This window comes from Dromaius novaehollandiae, chromosome Z, assembly GCF_036370855.1.
Source record: "Dromaius novaehollandiae isolate bDroNov1 chromosome Z, bDroNov1.hap1, whole genome shotgun sequence".
NCBI lineage: Eukaryota > Metazoa > Chordata > Aves > Casuariiformes > Dromaiidae > Dromaius > Dromaius novaehollandiae.
The window spans coordinates 1,950,583-1,970,334 of NC_088132.1; the positions used below are offsets into that span (position 1 = coordinate 1,950,583).

A 19,752-nucleotide genomic window follows, 5' to 3' on the forward strand; every position below is an offset into this window, starting at 1 on the left:
CAGAGAGAACAGGATGAGGCCTTTGGTGGTGTTTGTGTGAGTATGCATGCGTCTGTATGAGTTCTGAGTGTTTCTGTCTGCAGTGATTTATGTGGCCTTTCTCGGTCGCAATCACTACAAACATGTGTCGCGGCCTGAAGGGAGTCGTTCAGGACGACCTCCCTCCCCTTAGGGCCAACGACCAAGTTCGTGATGCCCTTGGACTGAATTAAGGTGAAACAACACCAGCCAAACAGTTTAAGATTTATTAACACAAAGGTATTCAACAAAGGAGAGGGAAAGAGAGAGGGGAGAGAGAGAGAGCGCGAAAGAAAAGATATCACCACCCGTGGATCCAGCGTTGTCCTGTTGGTCCTTTTCCTTTGGGAGTCTCAGCAGTGTGTGTGGGGGGGGGGGGGGCGGGGGGCGCAGAGGGGGGAAAGCTCCCGTCTGGTTCCGCTGACTCCGCTCGAGTTCTTCAGTTGTCTCGCAAGCAAGACACCCCCCCCCATTCACTCAGTCTGCAGTTTTTATAGGTTCTTGCCCCACCTCTGGCAGGTGCTTCCTCACTTCCCATGCAGATTAACTGTCATGCGCAGTCCGCCCTCTCGGAACCTTCCAGAAATGGGCTGGGGCATCTGGGGGTCTCCGGCTCATGCGCAGATGGCAAATGAGTACCTGTGGTTTGTGCCCTAGAGACGACCTTCTGCCCTTTTCGCGCCCTTTTCACCCCGTGCAGGTGCACGAGGTTGTTTACCTCATGGACGGCTCCCGGGGGCGCTGGCGCGGCATTGCCCGACGCGCCTTGGCAGCAGCAGCTTTGCAGCAGCAGCAGCAATGTCGAGACAAAACCGCATGTAGAGAACCGGTTCTCTACAACATGGAAATGAACTAGAATACACAGGACATGTTTTCTCCCTCTGAGACTCTTCTGCCATAAATGCAAACGTGTCACTGACAAAGCAGCTTCAAAGCAAGATATTCCTAAATAACTAAAGTTGCAGTCCATGCAGGAAGAGAAACGTGTGCTCTGAGCTTCTTTTGGGGAGGCTGGACAAGGCTGATTGCTGGCCCTGCTATTAGTGTTTTCCATCCAAAGAACTTCTTTTGCATGTAAATTGCTTCAACAAAGATCTCAGTGGGCAAAGAGGAAGAAACTAGTGCCTGTTCTCCCAGCCATTTTTTATTTAGTGATGCGCCACTGACATTGTAAAATCTCTGATTCAAAAAGGAAATACAGTCCAGTGGAGTCCCCCCCTCCTAAACCATGAGATCTTCCCAGTGACATCTCCAAAGAAAAAGGAAGCTAAGAGACAAATGAAGAAACTTTCCTGCCTGGTCAAAGAATAGCACAGAAGATACTTCCTTGGTTGTGGCAGCCTTTGTCCACCCTGGTTACTTTGGAAATCTGACTGCCCCTTGCCATGGAGGACCCATGGGCAGTTCCTTCGATGTGAGGTCGTGCTGAGGGGTTCATAAGCATACACTCCACATCAAACCTGGGAAAAGGAGAGAAACCCCACATGTGGCCATAAGAGAGAAGTCGTAATGCCATTTCTGGAGTAGCTTTAAAAATGCTTCCTTGAACTTCACTCTTCAAGTAAGAAACAAGGAGCTAGCCTGCGCTGGTGTGTGCACAATGCTCATTATCCAACTTCTGTTCTAATAACCAAATGTGACAGAAATAGTCTGAGACTTGAGACAGAATGCCTTGTTTTACTGCAAGAATCGCTTTCTGTGATTTCCCAGCCAATGCCTCTGAGTGACTTCAAGTTCTGGGCATGTGACAAGGGCTGGCAGTGGGAGAGGCAACACTAGGAATTAATCAAATGCAGGGACTCTCAAGAATTTTTTAAAAGGGTCAGATCTGAAAACCTAATGGAGGAGCTGCTGGGCTAAGGGAACTGGAAGAGTTGCCCAGAGCCCTCCCTATTACACTTTATTTTTATGCTCCTGGAACCTAGCGGACAAGAGCTTCATCTCCCTCAAGGACCACATGGTCTAATTTTTCTCCAGTAATGCAACTCTTCCAATTTGACTGTGTCCTCTCCTCTGCCCTGGAATGAGATTCATGCTCCAGAGAGAAGAGGCAAGGTCATATTTCTAGTTGAAAACAGCTATCCTCTGAACACCCAGCCCTAGTGAGGGTGATGGGCCTGCCAGTTTGTCCCTCCTCAGAAGAGTCCTGCAGAACCCTGGTCCAGAAAGACCTATTCTGAATAAGGCCTATAATGTGAGTAACTGAGATTCAGGTGACAGTTGTTAGCTAAGGAATGCTTTACACTACAAATTAAAGACTTCCAGGTTTAGCAGTATCTCTGAAGACCACTAGAAGAAACAGCTCTTAGTGTGGCACAAAGACCAGGAGAACTAAATCACTCCCTGAAAGTATAAAAGCTTTGAGATCCATTCTCCTGCTTGTCATTCACATTGCGCTGGTACCAAAAGCCTGAACGTGCAATTTCCCCCTGCCAGCACAGAAACACAATATAAACCAGGGTGTGAGTCTGGCCTTCTCTTTCCTCTTCTTTCACTGAGCCCTGGCTATAAGTGCCCTGGGGCTGTCCCTACTGCAGGGCTGAGACAGGCCTGCAAATGCAGCAGCCATACCTCAAAGGCATTTCCATGCAAGTGAATGCAAGTACGCTGGCCAGGGTACAAGGCAGATGTCAGTATGCTCAGAGACACAGTGGAAGACCCAGACCGGCCTTACAAGGAACAACTCAAGCTTCTTACTTGGTTTGGAGAAATTCCATGAGGAACCTCTTGGCTCTGCCTTGATCTTCAGTCCTTGCCTGCAGTGGTTCACCAAGCACTTGCTGGTGAAGCTGGTGCCATAGATTAGTGACTGTGTGAATTTGGGAAGAAAAGCGGCAAAGCCGAGTCTTCCAGGGCTCCCCTAACATGAGCATAGAATGGTGGCTCCAAGCTCACTACTACATCCCATCGTGCAGGAAGCCTCACCTTTTCTTCAAGGTGAGAAGGATGTTGTTCTGGACGATACAATCCTCTGTATTCGATATTGGTTGCAAAATGGATTTCTTGGACCTTCCTTGGAAAATTAGATTTTCCTGAACCAGGCCTTTCACTTGGTCAAAGAGAACAATCCCGTAATCCCGAAAGGACTGGATCCTGTTCTTGGTCACCTGAAAAATAACCTTTAGACAGACAGCCCAAGCAAAAGGACATTGGCCATACACCTTCATTCAACATTAAACGAAAACCCAAAGCTCTTCCATGCTACTCACTACTTCCACACACGCACTCCCTGGTGATCTGGTAACATACCAAGGGCATGGCCCAAACGTGTGTGACCATGAATGTTTGGAAGAAAGGGAATTGCTAGCAGGGGCAGCACCATAGTCATGAACACACAACCTTTCCCTAAGCTTTCCACATTTGGCCAGTGACCCCAGTCGGCAGTTTGATTGCTGTCAGTGCTAAACACTACAGGCTTCCCTGCAGTGGGTACACAAGCCTACTGTGAAACATGAGCACAGATGCTACTAAACATGAACTTGACACCATTCCTTACTCTCTGGGTTTCTATGCTGTATTTAAAGGCCATCAGTTCTTTGTATATTAAGAAAAATAAAGTACTTAGGAGTCTCCTCTCCCCAAGGCACAGCCATAGCTCTCACTGTGCCATCATCTGAAAGGTCAGCACAGCCCATTCTCCTCCCCAGAACCACATCAACAGCTTCTGCAATGCTCCTTGTGTTTGTCCCCACCAGGGCTTCACACAATGCTTATTTGTTCTCAGGCACCTCTTGGGCTCTGCCAGTGGGTAAGTGAGAAACAATAGCGCAGCAACACTGCCAACATTTCAACAAGCATCTGTGCACCTCCATCCATTCCTCAAATGAACTCTGTTGCATGAATCCTACCTGCGTTCCCTAGGAGACTCGAGGCTGGGAATGTGGAGAATCCAGTCTTTTTTAGCTTCTGGTCCAGACAACAATGTTTTGCTGACCAGCATGTTTTTCAAAAGGGGTGTGCAGCCCCTGGGCAGACTCAAGCAGAGCATTTGTCTCTGCAGGTTTTTCTGCATACTCATTTTAGAGTTCCTTCATAAAGAGGAAAATTGCATTCATCTAGCATTTTGAGGCCTTACAGCTTCACCCCATCAAAGAACACGAAGGAAGCCTTAAGCCAGAAGCTAACCTTGGGTACTTGCTAGATGCTGGAACACTGCAACTAATTTGCAAAAAACTTAGCTCAAAATCAAACTGTTCCAGTTATCCACTTGACAATACCACTCAGTTAAAGAAAGAGGACAAGTTGTGAAGAAGCTTGACTTTGCCAAGGACAAGCTGAATGTCATTGCACCAAAATGTATCAGATTGTTTGCAGCTCCCAGGGAAGAGCGCATTGCACCAAAATGTATCAGCTTGTTTGCGGCTCCCAGGGAAGAGCGGTCTCTCCTGAAAGCAAACTGTGTATCCATTAAGGGAAATGACTACTGAGCTGTCCTTTACCAAGGCTTAAAAATCAGCAGAGATGTGACAAGTCATCTGTAGATTAGTGTCCAAGGGGATATGGTCCTGAATTAGAACTTCTGAGATTTTTTTATTCTTTTATTTGCCCCTGAGAGGTTGCATGAGCTTGCACAACTCACACATCTGTAGGTAACTCTGCTTACCTGTCTGAAATGCTGCTGCTGCTGCTAATAGTCCATTAAAGATCTACCTTCGTATTGCTATCAGCATGCATACTGAGCACTTTGGGGCTGCACAGCAAGCCTCACCAGGTGCTTGTTTGTTTTCATACTGGATGTGAACATAAAAATGGATAATCATGACCCAACAATGCTGAGGCTAAAAATGTTCCCATCTTTCCCCTCTGGCTTCTACACAAAACTTCTAAACCTCTCTTGACAGATACCAGTGTGACGTGTTTTCCAAACTCACTAGTGCTGGAAATCTCATGTTCTCAGCAGTCTACTCTACTGTTGAACTACAGGGTTTATTAAAAACAGATGTTCACCTAACTCCCACCTACATCTTCCTCAATTTCAGCTTGTTCTCCCCCAGCCTATTGCCAATGACAGCCCAGGAAAAACCTGGAATTACAGGAGTGCTGGTGGAAAGGAGATCTTCAGCACAACATTCTGGTCTGAGCAGGACAGTCCTCAGCACTAACTAGTCAGGGCAGCTCTGACATTGTCCAGCCAAGGCTTGGAAGACCTCAGCACCTCTCTGGTGACCTGTCCCAGAGCTGTACCATACTCTATGGCAAGAATGTTCCTCCAGTGTCTGACTTGGACCTCCCAAACTGCAACTTCTGCTGTTGCCCCTTGTTGCATTGCCTGGCACTGCTAAGAACAGTTTGGCTCTGACTGCCCCTTCAAGTAGCTATTGGCTGTTGTTAGATCCCCTTTGACCCCCTCTGCCAGACTAATCAAGCCCAGCTTCCTTTGCTTCTCCTTGCCAGTTGTGTGCCCTGGGACCCTGTCCATCCTGGTAGCCTGCACTGGCCCCTCTTACTTTTCTCTCCCTTTTTTCCACCTCCTAATTGACCTAGGTATTCCAAAATGGGCAGAGTATTTCAGGTGCAAGCATCATTAGGGTTAAGGAGCATGATGATAGCTTCCCTCGATCTACTGGCCACACTTTTAATGTAGTCCAGAAATTATAGCCCCCTCTAACAAAGGCGGGGTGGGATACGATTCTAATTGGATGTTTCTCCCAGTGGCAACGCCAGGGCAGTCTTTTCTTTCTTGCTTGCAAATCAGGAGCCTACTGGCTTCAGATTTTTCTCAGAGAAGGAGAGCAAGAGCAGGCTCTGTTCCAGTTTTTCCACTAGCACACCATTGTGCTCTCCACAGCTGGAGTAGAGCAAAACACATGCAGAATACAAGGATCCTGCTGACCTCACAGATCACTCAGACACGCACCTTCATATCTGCTGCCTGGAGCAGCTGGAGGCCACACCTGTGGTTGCCTATGATGTCGTTCTCAACAATGATGCCGTTTCCCTTGGAGACAATGCCATGGCTGCTGTTGTCATAGATGCCATTGCCACGTAACTCCACCTGGCACTCTGCCTCGACCAGCACACCTCCCAGGCTGTTGCAGGAGATGCTGTTGTTTGCAATGCATGTGAGCTGCGTGCTCTGTAGGACTGCAACCCCATTGTTACGGTTGGCATGAATTACATTGGCAATGATATTGAGCGCTTCGCTGCTCTTGACGTACAACCCAGCAGCTGCCAAGGAGAAAGAAAGAGCGTAAGTATCATGACAACAGCCCATAGCACATTCTTCTCAAGGAAGTGGGTCTCTCTGTGGAGCCACAAGACTCTTTCTAGAGGGCCAGCAGGAATATGCAAGCAGTGCTGCCAGACCTCACTCAAGCATATAACTTGTTTGATCATCTCCAAACTAGTAAGGTTTAATTTATAGAATAAAACAATGCCAAACACAATACCCAAACAACATCAGGGTCTTTTTACTCGCCCTCTTGGATGTAGGTCTTCAGGGTGTAGCAGTTAAAACCTTACAGCCTCAGTCAAGAAGATCAGTAATGTATTGCTGTTTCTAAAAGCTACTGAGTTTCCTGTCATAATATGTGATAAATCACTGAGATTTGTCATGACTGCTGCACTGTTCCTCAGACCTCTCTCCCAGGTTGAACATAAGGTCTGTGCACTAGTGCCTTCTGAGTTTCTTCCAAGAAGGAGCAAGAAATGGGAGGCGGTACACTTTAACCCTGAATTCTGGCCTGCTCACACAGCTTCCCTTGCAACACAGAAGGGCTGCTGACCTCAACCAGCTCAACCTGGCCTATGCAGACTGGTCTTTGAATGGCTATGCTGGCCATGCTCAGGAACTTGCCATCTGGCTAGGAACAGAAACATTGCAGAACAGAAACCCTAGCAGCCTGAGGTTAGCTTGCCTAGCAGGACAAGGACAAACCCAGGTCTAGGCCCCACCTTTTCCCCAGGGTGCTTCTGGCCTGCCTGACAGATGAGCAGAACCCAGTGCTGATGTGTGATGATGACAGACCTTTCTGCACATCATCCTTTTTGGATGCAAGGGGGAAAGAGGTGAGTACAGGTGAGAGTTGGGACCTGAGCAGGCAGAAACCTTGGGCCCTGAACTCACCTCCATTCTGATTGATGCTGTTCAACTCCACCAGTGCCACAGTGATGGGATGTCGGGAGGCTAGGTACTCCTCCTCACTGTCCAGGTCATTCTCCCAGCTGGCACCCTCTCTCTCCTCATGGAAATTCCCACTGCCTCCTTGGTTGGCAGCGTAGTCACTGGCATCATCTTTGTGGCACAACACTGCAACCCCATAGATGCTGTTGTGGCTGATCTGGTTGTTGGTGACATGAGGCAGGCTGGAGGACATCATCCACACACCACAGCCTTTGTTCCCTGCAACGTGGGGTGGCAAAGCCCATGTTATCCAGCAGTGCTTGCAGACCCCCCAGCCCTCCCCCAAAGTGGCTGGTATGTCCATGTGCACTGCAGATTGGATGGAGGGGATCTTCCTCATTGAATGGACAGAAAGACCAACTCCACCTGACAGGGATTCAAGGCTATGCTCCAGCCCTGACTTTGTCCTGCTGGGTCATCTCTAGTCCTTAAGCTCAGTGCCTAAGTTTCCCTACTTCCAGTTCTTCCTGGCTCTCCAGGTGTTTTGGCGGGCACTGACAATGCTCTGACCTCATCTGGAGTCCCTCAGTCCAGCTCACACAAACATGAACTGAATCCCCTTTGCACTGTTGCTCTGTTGGATGGTCAGACATAGCCCTGTCCCCAGCCTTCACCTCCCACTGGCTCCATGCATAGGTGGTTTCACCACAGATGTGCATTCATAGCGATGAAAGTCTCATTCCTGCAAGCTCCCCCATTTCACCTGGCTCCAGCTGAAATGTCTCTCCCTGTGAATCTGTGACATCAAGCTGAAGCTGTCTGACTGAAAAAACTCTTAAGATGCTGTATCCCTTCCTCCCCTCTTACTGCTGTATTGGAGTATTGGGCCTGCTTTCCTCATGGTATACAAGACAGGCACATGATGTCTCCCCAGGGGGTGTCGCGGCCCGAAGGGAGTCGTTCAGGACGACCTCCCTCCCCTTAGGACCAACGACCAAGTTCGTGATGCCCTTGGACTGAATTAAGGTGAAACAACACCAGCCAAACAGTTTAAGATTTATTAACACAAAGGTATTCAACAAAGGAGAGGGAAAGAGAGAGGGGAGAGAGAGAGAGCGTGAAAGAAAAGATATCACCACCCGTGGATCCAGCGTTGTCCTGTTGGTCCTTTTCCTTTGGGAGTCTCAGCAGTGTGTGTGTGTGTGGGGGGGGGGGGGGGGGCGGGGGGCGCAGAGGGGGGAAAGCTCCCGTCTGGTTCCGCTGACTCCGCTCGAGTTCTTCAGTTGTCTCGCAAGCAAGACACCCCCCCCCATTCACTCAGTCTGCAGTTTTTATAGGTTCTTGCCCCACCTCTGGCAGGTGCTTCCTCACTTCCCATGCAGATTAACTGTCATGCGCAGTCCGCCCTCTCGGAACCTTCCAGAAATGGGCTGGGGCATCTGGGGGTCTCCGGCTCATGCGCAGATGGCAAATGAGTACCTGTGGTTTGTGCCCTAGAGACGACCTTCTGCCCTTTTCGCGCCCTTTTCACCCCGTGCAGGTGCACGAGGTTGTTTACCTCGCGGACGGCTCCCGGGGGCGCTGGCGCAGCATTGCCCGACGCGCCTTGGCAGCAGCAGCTTTGCAGCAGCAGCAGCAATGTCGAGACAAAACCGCATGTAGAGAACCGGTTCTCTACAGGGGGAACACAGCAATGGACATCTGCTTACTGAAAAAAACCCTCTCCTTGGACTAGCAATGTTCTGGTTTCTCTTTGTCCAGGGTTGGAAGTCCTTGTGGAGTACAGAACAGCTCTAGGAACATTGAACCAGTGGAGCCTGGTTTCTCAGACTTGTGCCTCAGCGGCCCAGGTGTACTCTCTGGTATCTGATACAGGCTGAGCTGCAGCTCCTCCATTCCCAGGCTGGATGGGACCTAAGACCATCTTCCTCCTCTCCCTGACCACTGATTTTTCAGAAACCTCTAAGAACTTCCTGTCTTTGTACCTTAGCCCTCATTCACGCTGGGTTGAAACTGGTCACAAGGTTCCAACACTGCTAGAAGGACATCCACACACACATGCACATAGAGTCATGTCACATGACTGCCTGTGTGTTGTTTCTATCACAAATGGGACTACAGAAGAGCTGCAACCCCTCTTAGTGTCTCAGATCTGCACCAGGGCACTGGAGGACTCTGATGCACCACTGTTTCTCCGCAGGCATTTTAAAACCCTCTTAAAAAAAAAAAAATCCCAAGTTTCTAAGGAAAGCATGTGGGGAGTTTATTTCCTATCAGACGTAAGTCTAATTGTTTAAAGATCCTGTCCAGCTGGGACAGCTTGTTCAGTCCTCCTCCTGGTTTCAACTGGGTAAATGAATGCAGCAGGCTGGCCTCCCTCATTGTCTAGAGAAATTCAGATTGTCCATCCTCTCCTATAATCCTCTTATTCCTCCTGGTCCCAAAGGACCCTTAGTTTTGACCTCCAGTGGCCTGAAATGAGCGTAGTCCATTGCTCTCAGACTATGCTACAGCTATCTGCTCCATAAGGCCAAGAACTTTTCCTCAACAATTATTTCCAAGGCTCAAGACTCCAACACAACAGCACAGGGACGAGCTGAGTTGTGGCCATCAGCAGCTCACAGCATCTCCCACACTGAGCTGTGAGAATGGCAGCACAGGAATGTTGTTTCATTAAGTGAAGAGTGCATTCTCTACTGGTTCCTCATCTTACACACATGTCCCACAGCAGCACAGAAAGGTATGGTGCAAGACTGTCTTTCCCTTTCAAAGCAGAGCCTAAAGGATATATAGGTCATTCCGCTGGGAAGCTACTGCACGCCACTAGGGACAAAGTGGTTGTCTCTTGAGCAAATAAATGCATCTGTTGTGAATCACAGCCAGAGAATGCTGGCAGTCTAGCCTCTGGACTGCCTTCACTTGGCTAGGCCATGCAATTTTCATGACTAGTATCCTTTACAGCCCATCACCAGCTCATTGAGCAACCAGGAGTAGAAAGCAGCCCGGTACAGCCAAGCAGAGGAAAGGGGGTGGGCAAAAAGATGACAGAAAGAAAGAAGAATTCTTTTCCTCAGTTTGCTTTCTTACCACAAATGGTGTTTCCTTCAATGAGACCCTTCCCGCACTCGCCCACCACCACGCCATCTGAATAGCCACAAGATATCAAGTTGTTCTTGAGGACAGGGTCGGCCCCACGACGGATGTCTGCTCCACCCCACTGGTTCTCACAGATGATGTTCTCTATGGCCAAGCAGGGAGGACAGAGAGGATCAGGAACAGGAGAGTGGTGCCACCTCTACCCCAGGCGTTATGGTCACAGAAGAGCTGCTCAGCAAGATAAGACTTGGCTCCACTGAAAACCTCCCGCTGACTGATCCAAAACCTCAGGAGCCTTCCTAGTTTCTCAAGCCCAGTCTTTATCCCGTCACGTACGCAATACTATTCTACACACAGGACAGACTCCTGATATTTAAAGAGACTATTGGAAATAAAAGGTAGGGTTTAATCTTAACATGTTTCCCACTACTCTGGGACTGCAGATTTTTCACCTGTTGGTGGCAATTCAGTTCACCTAAAAGCATGCAGAATGTATAGACTTTCTATATAGAAAGGGACTGTATGCGTATTCTTTCACAATATCTACCTTTGAAAGGATATTTGTGTTTGAAGATCAATTTCCATTTCCTTCTATTTACTTTTTGGGAAAAAAAATCTTGTTCTATAAAAGGCAGAAGTTTCACTGGCATCATCAAATGCAGTTTCAGGCATCTGTTCTAAAACCACATAGAGGCTGAGAGGTTGAACTTAAGGTAATTACCAGTTCTAGGTAATCATTCCTTCCTCTCACTCCTAAGTCTAGGGCAAAATGGGTAACCGCTCAGAGATGCCATAAAAGTAGAAGAAATCATTAACAACTTCAGCTTGCAAAGTATACTGGAAGACACAGGAAGGAAAAATGAAGTTCATGGAGCACACTGCTCTAGAGCAGTTCTGTGTCCAAACTGAGAGGACACATTGCAGGAATACATGCTGCCTCTGTCAATGGCACAAATGCCAACAGGGAAGAGGAAGCTAAGAGATTATTGCACGTCACCCCAGAATTGAAACAAAGTAAGTTTTGCAACAAAATAAACAGAGGACTTAAGAGAGAGTATTTTCATTTTCCTTCACTGTGCATTTTCATCTTCATCTTCATACCTGTGATTTGACCTCTTCCATTCTCATTCACTGCTATTCCAGCAGCCAGTCCCTGGAAAATATAGTTCCCACTGAGGTGGAAGAGGAAAAGAAGGTTATCAGAAGTGCTGCCTGCTCTGCTTTTCTGCACAGGCCTCTGTCTTTTTTGCTGACTACAAATCACAGTTTATTGCCTGTTCTCTGCAATGAGAATGCATCACCCTCTGTAGCACCAGGACAGCCACACAGCAAAGTGGAACAAGAGAGCAAAACACAGAGGGGAAGGTAAATGCAAACCACAGTGAAGCTACGGACAACAGGACCAACTTCCAAGGTGGAAAAAGCACAAAAAAAGTCATGAAGAAACATGAACTAAGAACATTTGTGGAATGGGAGGTTACTGTAAATATTTAACAGCCACTGTGTTAGACAAATTGTCTAGCCCAGGATCCAGTCCACAAAGTGATCCTTCCTGCAGCACGGCCTCTCTGCTTCACTGCTGACTGTGGTTACACTCACACTTTAGGTGGACTTCTTTTCCCCTCAGAAATAGTCAACTGCTTTTCAAATTGTCCTGTACACTGGCATTCCCAACACCACATAGCAAGGGTGTCACTCCACAGTGAGTTTCCATCAGGCCTGTGTACTGAGTGAGCCAGGCAGGCATGCCAACAACCCTAGGCTGAGCTGTGGTGTTTGTATTTCAGTTTGCAGCATGTAGCAGGGGGCTTGCAGCTGTGCAGAGCTGAGCTGCCCTCCAAAGCTTTTCCCAGATGCAGAGGAAAAGACCTGTGTGTCCCTCTGGGAAAGCACTGGACATGCACTGAGTGGCAACTGGAGCCAACCTACATAAACACTACAGAGGAATTTGCTAGAGCTTTAGTCTGTTTTCCCCATCCTTCTGACTCCCAGGAAGGAGGTAGGAGTGCTTTAGCAGTACTGCTTAGGTGCTGTTGTGGAATGGGACTCCTGCTCTGAAAATTCTCAGCACTGGTGAGAGAAGCTCCAAAGCAAGCAGAGCTTGCATGGTTAAAAATGGGAAATAATAAACATGGTGGAAGAAGCACAGACAGTGCAATGCTGGGAGACAGAGCCAGAAGAAAACTCGAGCGCCCAGTGCTACACAGGTAGAAGTCTCCTGCACTGTCCCCTTGGACTCAAGGAAAAGGGACTCTACATATGGCTTGTAAGTGGGAACAAAGCCAAGGAACTCCCAAGCCTGTCATTAGCTCCTCTTCTGCAGTGTGACAACACAGAGGATCCTGAATGTCTGGCTTATTGCTGAGGTTCAAAGTGGGGGAACAATAAGTTTAATAATTAAGAAAAACAACCAACGAACCAACCGAAACCTCTGAAACAGATATTCCCTTGATATCCACCCAGACTCATCAGAGACAGCCTGACAGACCCCCCCCACCTCCCCGTGCCTAAAGTGCCTAGCACTGTCAGGGGAAGGATTAGGAGTGCAGCCCAGCACAAGATATCTCTATCTGATATCCATGGGTTGCAACAACAACCCAGTTGCTAAGGAGAAAGATAAGTCATCCACCAGGGAAAACCATCCTAAAAACACAAGGAGCAGAGCTCTCTGGTTCCCACTTCTGAATAAGCAGTGTCATTCTAACCCTGTATCTTACCTGCTTTTGGAAACAGGCAGTAGGTCTTGCATAGCTGAACAGCGTCACACTCAGCACCTTTCAAACCTTGGCCTGCTCACAATAAAAGATCTTTCTCTTATCCAGAAAACCTCTTTGCTACTGCAGAGGGTCTTTCTGACTGAAAGAGGTATATTCTCAAGGACTATATGATTTTTAAAAATAGTACTCATCTCCCATGTCACAGGAGAACTTTTCAGAAAAATACACCTCAGCTTTTCCCCACACAGTCCATCATGACATGACAGTGAACCCTGTCCCTGGACAGGGAGCAGCAAACAGCCACAATGAACTGAGATAGGCTTACAGGTCTCGAGGAAGGGCAAAATATTTTTTTGTTTCCAGCTGTAGAAAAGGTGCCCAGCAAAGGACATGACTTCCATCAACTTCTGTCTTCTGTTAACCTGCCTCCCAACAGCTGAATATATAATCTCATAGGTGAAACATGGCATTGCTGGAAGTCCCATATCTAGAATCCACATATAACACATGGCACATCCAGGAGATTCTGGATACCCATGGTACATCCAGGAGACCTTGGGTAAGGGCAGCCTCACCCAGCACCTGAGCAGATGTATTGAGACAGTGCATCAGGAATGATGGCACTCATGAGAGGAGGAGGTGAGCTGCCATCCCGCAGGAATCATGAGATGCGAGAAGGGATGGGAATACTGACTAGGCAACTCTAATGTCTATGATCAAGAACAGCTACTTACTTATTTGTAGTCTGGGAGCTTTTGTGTGGCTGAGGGCTGAGCCACAAGGAATTTTCCCATGGGGGTCATGGAAAATATCTAGGGAAGGTGCAATAAGCAGTCTGGAGAGTGGAAAGGGCACATGGCAGCAAGGTATGCTATTTCTCCTGCAGCACACTCTTTCCATGTGCAGAACACTTTCTCACACCTCCTTGGCTAGTGTTATGGCACAGAGCCCATTCCTATGAGATACAGTGCCAGTGGAGCAAGCCCCAGGAAGGAACTGGGCTCAAAATACCAGCTGAGCTAAATGTAAGAGAAAGTGGGGTGTTAAATAGTTTGAAACCAGTAACGCCATCTCTTCTATTCAGCTACCAGTTGATATCACCAGGTAAAATCCATGGTACTGATGTGAAGAAAGCCTGCCAGATTCTAATACTAACTTCTCAGCTGAGTGGTATTAAAAACACACAAGTCAGTGACTGCAGGTATTTAGAGCAGAAAGGTGAATTCTATGCTATGAGCATAGGAGTCTGTTTCCCAGTTTCCTGCAACAAGCATTGGGATGTGTATTGTTCATTCTTCAACAGAGCCTACTTCCCCCAAAATCCAGGAAAAAAAGCAGGATCAGAATTTGGCAAAGACACCTAGGTAGAGCAAGCAAATATAGAGAAGTCACAGAAAGACACTAGTGCACAGTGGTCCTATTTCTGCTCTATCATGGGGGGAAAAAAAGCACACACAGCAGGAGGAATAATTCTTAACAGGCAAAGGAGAGAGAGAGAGATCATTGCTTGCTCACATACCTCACAGCAGGGTTTCCATTATACAGAATATAAATGCCAGCTTCTTTATTCCCATAGATCTGATTGCTACGGATGATGCCTTTCCCGTTGCCAACGACAACAATGCCTGAGCGAAGGCCACTGTGTATCTTATTGCACTGCAGTTTTATTTTTGCACATGTAGAGAGAATAAATGCAAAAGGGAGGGAAAAAATGTCACTTATAAAAGTAAACAAGATGAGACAGCAACTGGAAAAAAAAGCAACTCCTCCTCACCCTGTTAGGAGAAGGGCAGAGGAGTAATTAATTCAGCTTCTAAGAGATCATTCTCAAAGGATCAAGGCATGCTTAACTTTTACTTTTCTTTGGGATTTTGTTATACAATGCCAAATTTCCCTTTCTGTTGTGACTGCGGCCTCTCCTTTAATCAGCAGCTCCCCTTGCCATCTCAAAGGGTTGCCCTTGGGTTGGGAATCAGACAATGCTTAGTCCTCTTCAGCCAGTTTCAAACTGGACAGGGCTACAGAGCCTCATAACCAGCACGTGAATCTCTGTGATGGGACTACAGTTCAAGACCTCTCTACTGCCTTCAAGAAGAAACAGACCATTAGTGGCACCCTACAGGAACTGGAGCCAGAAAACTAAGGAGGAAGCTCAGTATAGTATGGTGCCTTTTCTTGAGCAGCAGGATAGTGCTTTACATTCAGTCCCTTCCAACACATAGACAGGGAATGTCCACCCACTACCAGCACAGTCAGAACTGCCATTGCATAAAACCAAATGGCTGCTTTCCACCACAACAGGGGTCAGTATCTTCTACAAGGACAGGACTACCTTGGTATCCTCCTGAGCAGGACAGCAGTCCCAGCCTAATATCTCCAGGGGAGTAATAATCACAAAACCCAGGCAAAGCAAGAAACAACAGCTCAGACGAAGTTTGCAAACAAGGCCAGACACACGCAGTCAGAGGCTCAGTAGGAGCTGGCATCTCCTACTTCACTCAGCTGGAGCTTGTCCGTCACCTCTCCCATGGGGAGATCACAGTCTGATGCAGTTTCAGAGAGAGTCATTCAGATGGTAACTTTTACCTGTTTCTGCCTGCCTGCCCCTGCCTGCCCGCAGCCCCACACGAGGCCCCTGCTTCTTCAAGTATGACATACAGATGTAGCATTTGTTAAACAATGACAGCCTCACCTGCTGTATAGCTGGAGGCACTACAGATTCAGAGGAAATACTATCGTGCTGGATGCCAGAACTGCTGATCACTCTCCTTCTGCCTGATGACTGTGCAGAGTTGAGGCCCTCCACTAAGTCTCAGGGTACAGAACCTGATTCAAAATGTGGGATAAGTACAGTTTGTAATGTAATGCTGATCCATTAACTTTAGAGATTAGGGAGGTTTATTTGATGGGGAAACATCCCCCTATCCTCTATGTACAGCAATTTTAAGATACCATGATACTATGCTATGCCCTTGGGATTAGCTGTTGTCCAAATCATTAACAAAAGTCTAAAAATAAACAAGCTTAAGGGCAAAGCTAGCAGCAAGGTTAGTGTTTTCAGTACCGGGAGGTGGATCCTGATGCCTCTTGGAGAGAAAGAGAATGTGACAGAAAGAGAGTGCTGTCCTCCAATTCAGCTTAGAGGGGCACATACCAGAACGAGAGGATTGGCTCCCTTCCGAATGTCCACTCCTGCCTCACAGTTTGAATGGATGTTGTTATTTGCAATCAGGCCTCCTGCTGACAGGCGTAGAAATATCCCTGATGCTTTGCAATGGTGGATGTCGTTCTTCAGCATGATAACCTGTAGGGGGGAGAAGAAGCACCTGGAATTGTAATTAGAGTGATGAGGAAGAAGAGAAACTGACCAAACGATGCAGATCTTTCTGCCACTTCTGTGCCTCTAACCCCCCTCTGCCTCTACCACCAACATGTGCTGTGCACTGGTGCACTGTGACTGACACTCTAGTTACAGTAGCTGAATAGAAGGTCAGCACATGCGAAGAAGTGGTAAGGCTGCTGAGCGTTATTCATTTGCATGAGTCCGTCTGGGGCTGGGAACCCAATGCACCCGGGTGTTGCACAGCCGGAACAGAGATATGCTTTTGACTTAGAAGTCCTATTATTTCATAGGGCTCAACTTGAAAGGGTTTCATTAAAGTGCCTCCTCAAAGGTTTCATTCACTGCGTTACATTCCCATGCTGTCAGAAACAGTGAACTATCATTCCCCCTTAACACATCTCCAAACAGTTCATGGTACAATAGATCTGCCCCCTCCCCTCTTAGGCAGTCTTTTCAGGCTGCAGTCCCCATACATGTCAATGTCCTTCCCATATACAGACAGCAACTAGCTGGCTCCTCACTTTCCTACTGCACAGAACTGCTCAGAGGCAAGACAGACAAACCTAGGTGCTACAGAGCCTCCCATGAAGCTGACTGGGCAAATGTCCTGCAACGCACACACTCAGAACACAACTTGTCTGCTGTCTTGCACCTTAAGAGCAAAGTTTGTGCCACCTGGGGCAGAACCAAGCCAGCAAGCAAATGGAAATCACTGCCATGCTCATCACAACCTAGTTTCATCTAAGCAGCAAACAAGTAGTTAAATATTTGTGCAGCAGCAATCTTTAGTACTTTCCAGTCAAACAAACTCATGTCTTAAAACCATGTCTTATGAGTGGTGAGAAATTATCTACAAATTGCTTTTGCATATCCCACTTTAATGAACAACACAGATCAGAAGGTAGTTAAATTATACTTCCTTTTATTTGCTCATTCCAGAAAGGTGCTTCATGCAATCTCTTAACTAAACGTGGAGCTCAGTGGGACCTGACAGCTGCCTATCTTCATCAGTCACTCTTGGTTGCACAGGCAGGGAGCTGAGAAAGGTGAGAAAGGCAGACATCTGCTCCAAAGAATGCTGCCACGGGGCAGTGGTGCTGGCAGATCCAGTGGTACAGACCCAGTGGTGCTGAGTTGCAGGCCTGGTATTGCTCACAGACCAACCAGACATGTTCCCTGTCTGCAGTGGCCAGACTTGCTGAAGGACATGGGTAGGGGAACCTGACAAAGAACCATTCATGGCACTTATGTTACTACAAGTTCCTGAAGTGCAGCAGTTGCTGTGACACCTAGGTCTGACCCAGAGTCCTTAGCCACAGCTGCGCCCCCACTAGCTGGCTCCTTGAGATTCAAGTGGAGGAATCCAGCCACACCCGACTCCCTTCTCCAGGGCAAAACCAGAGCTGGGGGTTGGTGAAGCACTGCAGTGCCTTCAACAGTCACTGTGAGAAACTGGGGAGCTATGCCCATTCTTGCCAGCAGAATCTGGCACGCTGGATCTTTGCCCAGGTGCTCATGTGATGGAGGCTCAAACAACTAGGATCCCAGCTTAGTATGGAAAGCAAAGTTTTGTCCACTCTGAGAACATAACCTCTATGTATTCCCAATTCACTTTACATCTTATTCCATTTACAAGGCCAAAGATCTCAGAGTCCCACCGTCTGAAGCTCTGATACACTAATCCCTCAGTGAAAGCCTCTGGGCTAACTTCTAGCTAAGCAAATTCTCACTCAGAGCAGCAGCTGGACTGGTCTAATCCCCATTCCATTTGTTGTCAATTAAAATCAGGCTGCTGAACAAACTGCCAGTGAACTGAGAAGACTAGAAAAGGACAAGGTCAAAGTGCTTGAAGTGCACTTGACACTAACACAAGTCTCAAGGAAAATGGCACCTGAGTGGCTCATATGGGGTGAGCAACACGTCAAGAACTTCACCACGTGCTGTCAGCAGAGGGGAGGGCACCTACTGGAAAAGGAATCCGCTGATCTGAATTCCTCTCTGAAAGAAACATGCCATTCTCCATCATCAAGAAATGAAGCAATTCTACCATCAGCACTCTGCAATCCTTCTGCAGGCACTGCAAACACACCTTGTGAATTAGCACAATCACAATAAAAACCTTTGCTCAGAACTGAACAGAAAAATATTTCCCTGCTTCCCGCTACAGATTTTTTTTAAAGCAAGAGACTGAAAAATGAGATGCTCTAGCTCCAAACCAAAATATCTTAATTCTGACAATGTCTTATAGGCCTTGCAGCTCAGGTGATCCAACTCTCTTTCATCTCTTCTATCAGATCATGCCTCCCAGGATGCACTTTCCAATTGGAATATTAAACTAATGCTCCATGGGAGATGTATTCTGATGGGGAAGACAGCAATAGGAAAGAAAGCAGGGACAGGTCCGCTAAACTACACATTCTCTGAGCCCCACAGTAATATTCTGACATCAGAAAACACAGATTTGATGACAAAAAGATGGTTTAACTTAGTTTTTAAACAAGGCAAAGTTCTGCTGGATGAAAATACCTGTGAGAGAAAAAATCCTTTTATAAAACCCAATTTGCTGCTGAAAAACTCTGACCAAACAGTTTGCCTTTTCCTTTGATTTATCCCTAGTTTTTCTACCTATACTGAGGCAGCTCTGATCTCTGCTGTCTCCACCTGCTGTTTTGACAGTCACAGAGGGACTTTTCTTTAACAGTTGTGTGTTATGTTAAAGCTAATTTTTTGGCTCTCTTCAGTAGAACTGGCCAAATTCCAGGACAAGTAATTATCTTCTTCCTGCTCAACACCTCCATAACGGTCCAAGTCAGTGTCAGCAGAATTGCAGGCTGGTATGTTCACATAATCAGAGCTCTAGACAGTGCTGAGAAGTTTTAGCTGACCATACAAGACTCTAGTTGAGGCTGCAGAACACAATCTCTGCATTTTTACACTTGTTCATATGTGAACTCTCTTACATGCGAGAAGTATGAGGACAGAGTGCAGTGGCAGAAAAAACCTCTGAAGAAACATGTAAAGAGATGGAAAATGCTGGGCAAACACAGGGTTAGACGAGAATGCTGTGAAGTGAGAACATTCATTCATTCATTCCTCTAGTCACATGGTCCTAAACAAAATCTCCCCTTATGCCTCATATTTGGCTGTTAAAGAGATCCTCACAGGCTTTCCTGAAGCAGCCAGGACTGGCTGCAAAGAGAGATGATCTTTACCTAGAGACTACGGGACTGCCATGGCAGCTCCTAAGGCCCTGGATTTGTGGTAGGGACTGTGTTGGGAGCAACAAAGGTGATGATAACTGGAGCATCTTTTTACATGGTGGAGAGTTTTATTTATAGGTGGAGTGGAACTGAGATGCCTGACTACACAATGTACCACTGAGTTAATGCCTCCAGCAGCAACTATGATGTTACTACAGGCAGAAAGCATCAGGCTGCAAGTGACCTGCCTCTCATTTGGGCTGGTTAAATCAAGCTGTGCATAGGAAAGGACACGATAGAGCAGAAGGAGGGAGA

General features: G+C 47.2%; 1 protein-coding gene across 11 annotated transcripts in view; it reads right to left on the reverse strand.

The window, feature by feature from the left end:
• Positions 1-231: 231 nt before the first annotated feature.
• Positions 232-19,752, reverse strand: part of FBXO10 (F-box protein 10) — a 33,506-nt gene continuing 13,985 nt past the window's right edge. For 9 of the 11 annotated variants that reach the window (XM_026099335.2, XM_064501720.1, XM_026099333.2 and 6 more), the window contains 8 exons: positions 16,049-16,198; positions 14,414-14,550; positions 11,279-11,349; positions 10,169-10,321; positions 7,085-7,360; positions 5,876-6,186; positions 2,944-3,137; positions 232-1,478 (listed from right to left, as the gene is read on the reverse strand). In XM_026099335.2, coding sequence (XP_025955120.1) covers positions 1,319-1,478; positions 2,944-3,137; positions 5,876-6,186; positions 7,085-7,360; positions 10,169-10,321; positions 11,279-11,349; positions 14,414-14,550; positions 16,049-16,198 — 1,452 coding nt within the window. In that variant the 3' untranslated portion in view covers positions 232-1,318. Of the gene's footprint in view, positions 1,479-2,715; positions 3,138-5,875; positions 6,187-7,084; positions 7,361-10,168; positions 10,322-11,278; positions 11,350-14,413; positions 14,551-16,048; positions 16,199-19,752 lie in introns of all 11 variants that reach the window. The other 2 variants (XM_026099338.2, XR_010386063.1) reach the window with 2 other exon arrangements.